Source organism: Vanessa cardui, chromosome 6, assembly GCF_905220365.1.
Source record: "Vanessa cardui chromosome 6, ilVanCard2.1, whole genome shotgun sequence".
Taxonomy (NCBI): Eukaryota; Metazoa; Arthropoda; class Insecta; order Lepidoptera; family Nymphalidae; genus Vanessa; species Vanessa cardui.
The window spans coordinates 2,299,773-2,313,362 of record NC_061128.1 but is presented as its reverse complement, the minus strand read 5'-3'; the positions used below and the strand labels follow the sequence as shown (position 1 = coordinate 2,313,362).

The 13,590-nt window shown below is 31.8% G+C and overlaps 1 protein-coding gene across 1 annotated transcript in view; it reads right to left on the bottom strand.

The window, feature by feature from the left end:
- The window catches only part of LOC124530259 (four and a half LIM domains protein 2), a 149,456-nt gene that overhangs the window by 83,840 nt on the left and 52,026 nt on the right, over positions 1-13,590 (bottom strand). The window contains exon 2 of the mRNA XM_047104322.1: positions 2,668-2,753. Coding sequence (XP_046960278.1) covers positions 2,668-2,753 — 86 coding nt within the window. The remainder of the gene's footprint in view (positions 1-2,667; positions 2,754-13,590) is intronic.

Genomic DNA, 13,590 nt, shown 5'->3' with positions numbered 1-13,590 from the left:
TTTTCTAGTAAAAAAGTTAAATGAAAAGCTGACATATGTTAGGAGAGGCATACCAATTAAAGGGGCGAAAAATTATAATTTATGATATTACAGTTTCGCAAGTTAGTATGTTTCTGATTCATCCGATGCAAGGGCTTTGTTCAGGTCTGTCTGGACGTCAGGCCCGCTCATGATTTTATTCTTCCGCTACACATGCATACAGAGTATTGAGTTTACATGAGTTACATATCAGTACAGAGTATTGATGTGTTCCAGCTTGTAGATTGAATGAAGAATTATGAAGAATGGTTTATAGTTTTTGTAACAAAAAAGTGAAGTAGCATCCTGTTATATCGCACCACTGGGCTAAATTTTATTTCTTTTGAATAGAATAAACGGCGCGGCGGGGAGATTTTTCCACCACTTTTGTGGACCGATGATAGTGGATCATATCTATCAGAATTTTAGTTAACACTGAGCCCAAATTAAGCACATTCTGATTATTATATTCAAGAATGCTACCTGTAATTTTAACTTGCATTCTTTGGTTCTGATTTACGTATTCTTGTCACTTGACTGTTGTCTATGGTCTCTTGTGATAATGGCCTGCTAGGTTCACTAGTCATTCCCAATCAAATAAATAAACGATTTATCGTGAAAAACTAATTCATAATACTCATTACACAACTAATCTGAAGACGTGAGTAGTGTTATCAATTATAAAAAAGTCATTATAATTCAATTAACACAAACAAAAATTGTCTGGAGTTCTGTTCGCTTGAAATATGTTTTTAATACATTATGCGGAACCATTTAGTTTTTGCAGTTTTTATTGTATTAGCACCTTCATAAACGCTTTCATGTCGACACCTAAATTTAAAATCTACGTCAGTTTTGTAAACAAACTTCGATTAAATTGAAGTAATCTTCGTGTTACGACGATAACTTTGCTTTGGCTACTCGCCTTTAATATATGCAATAATTTTATAATTTTAGAACATGTGTACAGAACAATAAGTAAAAATTTTTTAATGCTTACAAAAAAGTAATCATTTTAATCTTCTTTTGTATTATAATAACACACATAATAGCTTAAAAACTAATCTTCCCTATAATTCTATATGATATTCTCAAAACAACTTTTATTACTGTTTCAGTAATTTGTCTTTTTTTTTGCTTCAACTGACTGTTTTGACTTTCATATTTTTTATAAGTTTATTGATAAAACATTGTTTTCTAGTAAAGACATACTTTATTCAAGGCTACCAAGCTGTATGAGTTTGCCGGCGCCGTGTCAGAATTAATCATAAATTTAGGTATAATGTATTACATACTCTGTGAATCAATAGTTAATATTTATCCGTTTCATATTTAAACCCAAAATGACAAATCCATTTATTGTTAAATTTATTTATTCCTAAGAAAACATTTAGATATATTCGAGATAGGCGTAAAGCCGTTTTGTCTTTATAATTTTATGCAACATTGAACACAACTTTTCGTATTACAAATAAAATGTTTGAAAAATGCCTTATCGCTAAAAACTTATATTAATGTATAGTCTATTCCTTTGAATATTCATATTGTCTTACTTTCATCTTTAGATCACATTGTTTGGAGTCAACAGACTAGTTTAACTCTTAATATTAGGGTAATAAAGTTACTGTTCGCTTGTAATGTTTTTCCGTGTAAAAATACAATTTTTTTTGTCGCATATCTCGTACAAATTACCAGACGTCACGAACAAAAATAACAATTTAAACATAAGACGACAACGTAAGTACTCGTAAATGGGTAATAATATTGTAATTATCCAGTATGAATAATAATTGATCTACAATTACACACACTTTTTTTTAAATATAAATGTAACACGATCTCTTCATTTGATATTCGCGCTGCCATATCGACATCGAAGGAATTTATAATCACAATAGAACATAATTTTGAGCAATGGACGCAGTCTTTATATCAATATCACTTCACCGTCTTAATATGAACACAAAAATATTCATGTTTTCTCTTCCAAGGCGACTTTGGCACACGTTTGGCAATTCACATGAGGTCTGAAATTGTTGTTGCTGTTCTTGCGTCGTACCGCAAAGTTCCTTTCCCGTGACGGAAACTTCTGTATTTTCCTCTCTTGCACATCTTCTTTATCTTGTTTAATAACACGACGGTATATTTCCGTCCACTCCAATTGTTTCAATGACAGACACATGTTTATCTGTGACACGTCTGCTCGCAGTCAACACTCGATTGACAATGAGTAATGACGAATAAGCGAATAGCGAATTCGAAGCTTGTGATTGCGACCTCACGATCAAGGCTGCAATATTTTTCTTCTGATTGACGATCGTTTATTATAAATATTGCACGTTTATTTACTGTCGAGTTTGAGAAATTAATGAAAGAATTCAGATATGCTATCAGTGACCCGGATGATGTCGGAGCAATTGTACGATAACGCGGCTCTGCCCATTACTGGGTCTATTTGAGTTCATTGTGTATCTACTTGTTATGCTTGTTAACCTAATGAATAGGACCATTAAGAACAATTTTCATGTTTATATTTAGCTATTCCTTAGATAAGAAATACGTAAATATATGTATGATTATTTAATTTTTTTTGTAACATTTAGTTTTTATAACAAAGATTAGTATAAATAGGTAAACAAAATCACTTACCTCCAAGGGTGTGATATGAATCCAGGACAGAGTTCCGGACAGTTGTCGCAGGGTCTTCCCTCCGATACTTCTTTTATCCGAACACCCTGAGAACAAAGAAATTTATCATTAGATATAAGTCAGATAATAAAAACAAACTACACTTAAGCAATCTACCAATAATTTATTCAACGCTTCCATAGTACTGAGGCCGTTAAAGTTATCAGTCATATTCAAAATCATTTCCTCATCGTCGTCTTTATCATCGTAATCAATATCATTCACGTCCTTTGATTCGTCGTTTGAGTCACATTCGCTGTAACTATCAGATGTTGTGTCACTGTCTCGTCTATTTCCAAATAATTTAAAAATTCCCTTTTTCTCGACCCATGATTCGGCTACACCTTCTTTGAAACTGTTTACTTTCTTGTGTTTCTTGTGTATTTTAAAGGGCACTTGTTTTAGCCTCGGATGGGTTAGATAAGAAGGTTTAGGGAGATTGGCTATTTTATAGTTTTTTTCATAGTCTTCTTCAGTAACGCCACAGTGGTAGAGAAGATAATCTTTTCTTATCTGTTCCTTTCCTGCTGGATCTCTCCAATAAGTGACTTTCTCTCTGACGCCTAGGTAGTAGTCAAGATCTCTTTCACCTAAATCATTGCTGTCGTCGTCATCTTCTTCATAACAGTTTCCAACACATTTGTCATTATTATTTTGATATTCCTCTACGATTCTCGAAAGAAGATTTTCCTTTTTTGAATTTGTTGTTTTTTTTAAAAAGTTTGCGTTAGAAGAAAGGAACTTTGTCGTTTTTCTATAAACTGAAGCAACGGACTCTCGTCTACGTTTTAAGTTATACATAGTTCGTCTTTTAATTACTCTTTGACTGAAGAACAGCTTTACAAATTTTAAAATTTGTGATCCTATCCAGTTCATTTCAATCGAGAAACATTTTTAGACACTTTCAAATTTGTTTCCATAAATATATATTTTATTGTAATATAATATAATACGATAAATGTGTCCTGAAAATGTTCAGATTATACGGGACAGTTACACGATACAATGACAACGGGGAACTAGTTCGCTTTTACGGTTACCTACGATAGAATTGTAAGGGTGACGTGATAATGGTCACCTGCTTGTGGGCGTACGAGGTCTTTCTTGACCAGTATACATTGAGCCCCAATCGTTGAGTTTCGTTTATTAGCAATTCCTTTCATAGGAAAAAGAAGAGGTCATGCGTAAGTGGTGGGCATGGTGGTTGGATACACGAATGAGGGTGTGAACTCTTTACGATCATGCAAACAACGTAGCTAAATGTGTCCATCGTAAATGACTCGACAAATTGCAACACCCTTGGGATAAATTGCTTGTTAAATCCCCTTGTTAGTAATTTCAATCTGTTTCAAGGTGACTTACTTTATTGTGATTTGTGAGAACACAATGATTACTAAGTATGTAATTTAAGCCAAATGTTCAAGTAATTAATTTAACAACTGATTAAAATATTCAATTGTTTATACTGTGCTTAGTGCTGCCATCTATGTAATGGAAAATGTACTAATGTTGAAGTAATAATGTTGTATTGTAGCGACATCTATTGAGCAGTAGCAATACTTTGTAACAAATGTTGTGCATGAACCATACCACAACACCGTTAAATATATGAACCAAAATTAGGTTTGGACATTAAATTATATATTATTTACTTGTTTATCTCATTATTAAAAAAACGGGCCGCATTTATATTTACATACTGAGTTCTCCTTCTTTGAAAATATACATAATGAATGAAATGAAAAATTCTTAACCCAAAGTTTGACGATAATTGAGTTGTGTCCTCAGAGACTGCAATAACGGATTTTTTGTTTACGATTCAAGTATTCATTTCTCAGTGTGGATACCGCAATTTATATATTATTTGTTATATATTTATTTGTTTTTACCTGAGACATTATTCAAAAGAAATTACTTTTAATTAACAAATTAATCTTCAAATGTCACTAAAGATTAATAGTGCTTGTATTAAGAAAATGTTTAGTACTAAATTGGATACCGGTATTTATAACATATATGTCAAAAAGATCATTTATTTGAGATGAGATATGAGAAGTTCTGTTCTATATGCTGGCTACTTTTGTATCTGTAAATTTTTTACATAGTGACATACAAATATAGTGAGTCTAGTATATTTTATAACAGAATGAATAACGTGCAAACGTTATTTTCATTATAGTCAGTAAAGTCGATCATGAGATTAAACTGTTGCTGAAAGCTATTTCTCATGAAAAATACAAGTAAGTGCTTGTTATTAATGGATAATTTGTTGGAATTATACTATATATAAATATATAGGCACGCATATTACATATATTAGTGTACTATAAGTGTTATATATAAAAATCAATGAATATATGTATAGTGTAATATAGTATTCTACTTCTTTTCCTGCAATCTGTGGGAGTCATTTCATTTAGTGAGAAGGAAGTGTATCCTGGGAATCAGGGAAGGTTGGTGGAATGCACATGTGGCAGAATTTCGATGAAATTGCAGGTTTTCTGACGATGTTTTCCTTCACCGCCGTGCACGAGATGAATTATAAACACAAATTAAGCACATACATATATACAGTGGCGCTTGCCTGGGTTTGAACCTCAAATCATCGGTTAAGATGCACGCGTTCTAACCACTGGGCCATCTCGTCTCTTTGGTGCAATACCCCAGATTAATTCATGAATTACTAAGATTCCTTCCTTTTAAGCTTATCACTTATAATCTTAGTTAATAAAATTTGTATAATGTTTTTATATTGCTTATTACCAAGGTCAGGTATAATATTATATATTTTTAAATAATATTCGAGCAATGTGTGTGTTCAAGTAATTACCTATAATTTATTTTTAATGTCATACATTTACGAGCTTGTGTTTTTTTTATTTTATTCATTGAGTACTCCACAGAGTTGGCATCCGTCCTTGTCTAACTTGGTTACTAAATATACTTTTGTCTCACAAATATTTAAAGAAAATTACATAGTAATCATTAACTATATTTCACTGGTTAAATTCGGTCCTCCCGTACCTGTAAACGCTTCCATCATAGTCCAGTCTCTGACACGTATTAGCATTTAGATGTACTTTCTTATCTCACATATAGTCTGACTCCACTGTTACGCTTGTAACACAAGCGCAGATGACAATTATTTGTAGACCAGAGACTCAAAAACGAATCTAAGACTATCATGGCTGGGGAGCGGATACAGTATTAAACTAGCTATTGAAGCAACCTTGAAATTGAACAAGAGAATCATTACATAGTATGAAACAAAGTCGCTTACCGCTGTCTGTCACCATGTAGGTATGTTTAGATCTTAAAAATGACACAACGGCGTGATATGGATGCGGTTTTTTTAATAGATACAGTGATTCGAAAGGAAGGTTTTTGTTTATAATACATGGACTATATAGTAAAGAAACACTGATAATTTTAGTCTGATACTTTTCTAATATGATGTCGTAAATAATCAAATTCTGTAATATATTTAGTGTCATTATTGCACCCGTGCGAAGTCGGGCGGGTCGCTAGTTAATAATAAATCGATATTATTTAAAAATCGATTAAACAGTGATATCATTTCCATATCAAAAACAGTTCGTTTGTTTAAATAATGAGTAACGTCTTTACGGTGCTACTCGTTTTCCTCTGCAGGTAAAAACATATGTTTTCATTCATTACACTTTTACAAACAATATTACTCATTAAAGAGTCGTAATCTAATATGGTTTCAGATTATATGGAAAGCATTTTTTTGGTTATACGGATAACTGTCTAAAGAATGTGATTCATAATATTTTCTCAAATATACGTACGTATGTACACTTTACATAGAATTTTTAGGTCAATACTTGAACGGTAACATAAATTAATAATACAAAATTATTTTGAAACGTTGTGGAAAATTATCGTATCGCATTTAGGTTGATATCGTTAAAACTAAAATTATAATGTCCTCATGACCGACTTCGGTCACGATTATTGGCGGATACTAATCTATCTTCACAGATGCAGTGCGTAAATATGTGTGCAAATGTTGAACACAGGTATAGTTCGACACAACTTAGATGTCGCATCGGCAAAATTCGTAAAACCGATCACATCCGAGTTGAGTATCCCATCCCATATTCTCAATATTTATTTCTCATGCTAATATGATCTTTGCACAAACGTAATAACTTGTAGTATCATATGACCGAATATATTCGTCAATTTGACGCGTCGATTTACATGCACTTGCTTACGCGCGAATCTATAGCGACGAATAGCGTCGAATGGCGCGATAGGGAGCTATTTCTATTGGTTGTGTAAATCGGCAGTAATCAGTTTTATTTTCATTCCATTGCATTTTCCGATGCTACATCTAATTTGTGTCGTACTATACGCTCTCTTTATAATCCGATGGGATGGCAACTAGACACGACCGGAAAGGATTCAGGCGGCGGAACATCAAAGTTCCAGATATATTAAGACTAGATTATGTAGCTGGAATTTGGAAGTTTCTAGATGTTTACATGGCCTACTAAAATATTACTTGTTGATATTTGTGGACCTTGGTTTATATAATGTAACGTATTTGTCTAACTGTGGATATATTCCGGCAGACATAATGATTTAAAATAATTATAGCATTATTTTATTTTTATCGAACATTTATGGTTCACGCTGGAAATTCATATTTGAATTCTAAACAATGTTATTTTTCTTTTTAAATATATAAATTACAGTCGTGTCTTGTGACAAAAATGGCGGTCTTTCTACAGACGATACGATTAATTTCGTAAAAATAAAAATAATTTATAAGAGTTTGATAGAATAATGTTTATAATGATACCGATTATATGACCTAAATTTAAGCCTTTTGATTTCAAATCTATATAAACGTAATTTCCTTATTAATTATTTATTTTTTCTTTTAATAATATGCAAGAGGTGAGCGACGTTATCCTTATATAATAATTTATTAATAAAATCGACCCCGTTGCATTTTATAACGTATTACATACATATTGACAGAGCAAGTTTGGTTAGTGGATAGAACTCTAATTCGAATTGATCACAAAAATCAAAAATCGATTGAATACAAACAAAAACAATAGTTTTTAAATGCGTTACTGATAATTAATCATATAGTTGTCTAGCTCGGTGATGACGTAAAAATCCGTTAAGCAACCTACAGCTGTGGGGTGCTTCATATATTTTTGTACTTTATTACTTAGTAGGCAATAATTTTTTAGTAATATATTATTATATCACTGACGATCCCTGACGGGTTCTATTTAATTCCGCCTGGGCTATTGTAATCTCTAGCCGTACTTTTGTATTTACATGTTAACTCACTCGCACCCTATATTGGGATAACAATTTTAACCTTACTTGTTCATAAAATCCAATAATTTGAAAAAAAAAATACATTGGTTACGAAGTCATATTATCCAATACAAGCTTTTATCATCTGTATAATACAGATGATAAAAGCATGGAGCTTAAATAATTAATAAATACATGTTGATTTCCAGACAGGATAATAATATTACATACGTATATAATTGTATTTAACTAGTAGGACTTTGTATTTTTAAATGTTCAATGAAATTAAAAAAGTAACAACTGAGTTTTGTTGCCAATTCTTCTCGGTAGAATCTGAGCATTCCGGTAGCTTCACTTAATGTAGTTTATTAAATGACCAATCAAAAATGCTTGTAAAAGCCTACTTGAATAAGGTATATTATGATTTTGGTTTGACGTGATTATATAACCCAGAATAAATTCTTAATTACATTTTCATTTTAACATCTTTTCATCAATAAAAATAGTATACTATTGTTATATTATTTAATACTTTAATTTTATACTATAACTTTTTTATATGCCAATTGTTTTTTTTTTTAATATTAAATCTGAATGTTGTGTAATCCTGCCTGAGTTATTCTCATCTGGGTCTGTAACATTGACAGACATAATTTTTGTATTTGTATCACTATAACAGTGTTGCCGTGTGTGGTGGTAAATAACTGATAAGTAATAATTTAATGAGTGAATGGTAGAGAGCTCTACTGTCGGTAATTTATATAATAAAAGTATTTTATCTTATTCGTAATTTGTAATAGCCAGAATTGACAATGTAACTTAATCTTTACCTTAAAGTTTTAATGATAGTTTTACCTAATGGATTAGTGGAAGCACTTCTGGTTCACATCACTCTTCAGATATTCTTTTGCCAAATAGCAATACAAGTTGTGTTTCTGTTTGAAGGATGACAGAGCCAGTGTAACTACAGGAGCAAGAGAAATGTTATGAGCTTAGCTTTCATTGTTGGTGACTCATTGATCTAAGGAAAGGTTGCTATACGTTGCTAATGTCTATGGGAAATGGTGCATCCAGATGACCTTTTAACTGACCCAATTGTCTAAAGTAAGTAGAGTAAAGTAACAGCCTGTAAATTTCCCGCTGCTGTAATAAGGAGAGGGTTTGGAACATATTTCACCACGCTGTTCCAATGCGGGCTGGTGGAATGCACATGTGGTAGAATTTCGACGAAATTAGTCACTAAAGGTTTTCTCACGATGTTTTCCTTCACCGCCGAGCACGAGATGCATTTTAGATATAAATTAAGCATATGAATATTCAGTGGTGGACCTAATTACATATACAATTACAAGCTAAACAATAAATATAACATAACCTGTCTTTTTATTGTTTAAGCTTGATTGAAGTCAAGGTCACCAATTATGCCTTCCGAATATATTGCACGGTCATCCGATATGCGGCCACTGAATAGCGTCGATAGATCATGTGACGTCACTTTATATAATATGATGCACGACTACTGCAGATAATTTTACACTAAACGCGTTATTACATAATTATAAAGCGTTTAGGACTTTATTGAAAGTCCAGTCTATCGAGATTATTAATGTCTATACTCGACGGAGATCACGTGGCCTATTAGAATGTATAACTTATATAAGGTTGATCATTAAGACGATCCAAAACCTTCAAGATGTAAATAAAAAATATATATCACACTTATCCTACTCGCACTTTTATTCAGCGTCCCGTTTATTGTAAAATAGAATCCTATCCTCAATTCTTAGAATCCTTTGTATATTGGATTATCGGTTTAATATTTTGAAAATTAATAATAATATAATAAAATTTATGTGTTGGTGACTGTGAGTGACCAATGCACCTGCGCTGCAGATTCATAAATACATGTGTTACAGAATTTACTATATTTCGCTGCGCCCAGATAAGGTCATTGTTTTTTTTTGTACACACAAAATTTATAAACACTTAAAACGAAATAAAAATCATAACCTGATAACAATACTTAGCAAAGAATAGAATTTTATCCGACACATCCAGGTTTCCTTACATTGATTTCGTCCACCATCAATTACGAGATAAATTATACACAAAGCACATGACAAACTTTGATTGTTGTTCGGTTTTAAATCTTTGGTCTAAATTTAGGCTCAAATAAATAAAACATACATATATCTAGATAGATGATGAATAATATACAATAAATATTACTAGAATGTATCGATCGTGGTAGTTAAAGTAACGCTTAAACAGATGTTTTTGTCAAATAAGATAAGTAAATGCAACAATAAAAAACTTTTTTGCACATATCAAATTAAAAATAACATCAATAATTATTAAATTCAAGTCGTAAAAAGGAATAACATTCCTATAAAATTACATAACAAATACAGAAAATAAATGTCATACATTTATTTCGAACTATTCCAAACTTCGCAAATACTATTTTTATTTGAAAATCGCATCAAGAAAATGAAAACGATTCGTCGTATAAAATGAGATTCTTTGACTTGTGAAACATATGGCTTCAAGCTACCTACGTATTTCAAAATAGTATTAGCAATGTTAAAAATATGTTATGTTGTTGTATAAAATTTTATTTATTTAAATATTTTTTTTCGCAAACGATCAAGCTATAGACTTAACAAATTGAAACTAAATATTGAGTGTCCAAAGGAAGACTTATCTTAATAAGACTTAATAAGAAGCCTCTTTCAGTCAACCCTTAAGCACAGAGAATAGAATACATAAAATGGGCTAAAAAAGTTTACCGAAAAATAGAATAATATATTTAACAAATAATTATATGCTTTTTCAGTATTATGTAGATTCAGTTCTTCCGAAAGATTGTAGAAAAGATCCAATTCTATCCAAAACGATCTTGTTTATATTTAAAGTTATATAAGAGCAACGTTGATTACATATGATGCAATGGTTAGGATAGGTTATAGCTAATAGATAGCTAGGAACGATTTAAAATTGTGAGTCGAAGATGTGAATACATAAGACTGCATATCTTACGTTGGTTAAGTTGGCTAACTTCAATCAGTTCTAGTGATAATAAGGTATGATAGCACAACACCAATAATTCGGTAAACCATATGCACTTGACTGCATGATTAGCAGCCACTAATTGGTTGATTTAATTATCGGTAAACGTAATAACGTCAAATGCCAGGAATCGCTAGACACTAATCCTTTAACAAAACGCAGATATATAATGAATGGAACACGTAAAACTTATCAAATCGGGAGTTCAAATGAATCGTACATGCATTGTTAAATTTTCGACATTTTCTTGCGTCGAAAAACATTTTTCCGCATTTCGGCCATATTGGCGATTCATACTTGAAATCTAAGTATATCCTATGCACAAAAGTATAGAAAAATGTAGGTACACCTTCATAAACCCATAAAAAATAATCTGACTCGGTCAATGGAAGGTCAAACGTAGGGCAAACGGCCTACGTGCTTTCCGAGGTACGAGACTACAATGCCTAACTGCGAGCTATTACCGAGAATGTCTATTACGGAATGTGGCTCGCTGTGCTGCTAGACGACTCGATTTATTCGTACTGGAGCACTTTGTTGGATTAGTAGAAAGCTCTAAATCTTTATAGAGAGAGGTGAGATGGTCCAGAGGTTAGAAGGAATACGTTTAAACCGGTGATTGCGGGTTCAAACACAGCACCATTTAATTTTCATGTGCTTAATTTGTGATTATAATTCATCTCGCCGGTGAAGGAAAACATCCTGAGGAATCCTGCATGTGTCTAATTTTAATGAATATCTGCTCCATGTGAATCCACTAGCCCGCGATGGAGCATATTACGTTATGCTTCTAATCCAGCAGTAGTCCTTGTCCCTGTAGCCCTGCAGTGGGAAAGTTTAGTACTCGTTAATGTGTGTTATTGTCCAAATCTTCTACTCAATATGATTGAAAACTATTGCTTCGATATAAGACATTTAAGGACTGTTAATGTAAAAATGCGGTATGTTTTTAAGTCATATATTATTCATTTCGATAAGTTAATCGTTTAAAAGTAAACTTGCTTATGGAAATCCCACACATACTTTTTACTAATACGTAGATGTCATCGCCGTAAATAATCTACTAATAGTATACGGATGCTATACTAATATCTTGTATTTGAGTGCGTAGTTATGTGCCGTTGAAGTTTTTAAAATTAGTGAAGTGTTTTGCTAGTAAATAACTGGATTGAGGGTCAAATAGGTAAACTGCCGATAAGTGACCATACCATGAACATAGATAGATATTTGATTCGCTTAAATATAAAAAAAATATTGGCTATTCCTTACATGACCAATGCGCCACCGCCATCAGGAACTAACATGTTATATTTCTTGTGTCTATGCATACACTGGCTCACTCACTCAAAGCCCAAGCTCACCAAATAGATTAGAAGAAAACAACTTTTTACTTCAATATTGTATTATATCAAAGTCATTATATAAAGAGGTCGATTTATTTGTCTTTGTCGGTATGGTATTGACTTGAAACTTTTATGTATGTAAGGTAATTCAAATTGAGTACCATTGACCTGATCTTATAATGCATCTCAGATGGATAGTAGAACTCTTCAATAACTACTTGTAATATACGAGTATTTGGGTGCATTTGATTTGTTAGCTAAAGTGAGTTTATTTAACTTGAATTTTTCTAACAAAGTAACTTGTTCTCTGTTGAACGTTAATGCATAATTTTGTCAGACAACTCACAATAATACTTTTACCTACAATATAAGCACATGACCTTTTTATGACTTTGGTCAACTAAATGAAATATAATTAATTATTTACGTAAATAATATTGAGTCAAATATTTCTCAGTCACCAATTGAGTTTACACTTTCCTGTTAAAACGGAAACAGAAAACTTCACATATAAACGCCATAACGTCGTAAAGTTGTCCAAATCGCTTTATTGTTTTAAAATTGTGTTATTTAAGGTATAATAAATATATATTTTGTTTCAATAAAACAACAAACAAAGGTTACGATCAATAATTATTATTTAAATGAGGTCGACATTTTTAAATCATTAATGTCAAGGTTCAAAGGATATTATTTTACATTAATTAACAAGAAATTATTATCACATTAGTATTTAAGGATATATTTTTGTTTTTATTTTGTTGTTAAATTTGTAGTCGAATATGTAAAGTAAACTTAAAAATAAATTGTATAATTCTATTTGTTGTAATTATATTATACACAGGATACCCAAACACGTTTCCAAGTCCAAAGGAACGAAAGGCATGCAGCGAAATGAGACTGCATTGCAGCAGAGCCGAGTGACCAATATGTTGACGATATTACCTCTATAGCTCTTCAGTTAGTGGATTCAAAAATCAGACAGAAATGTCTTTTAAAACTACTGAGCTAGTGTGTAGAGTGTTCGAAACATATCGACAGCGCTAAATTGCTTGAATTGTTAGTTAGTTTTCAGATCAAATAAAATATTATTTGATCAGCTACTTTTAATGTCGGGCGATGTTTGTATTTTTTTTATTTATAATAACTATTGAGATAGGAGTTT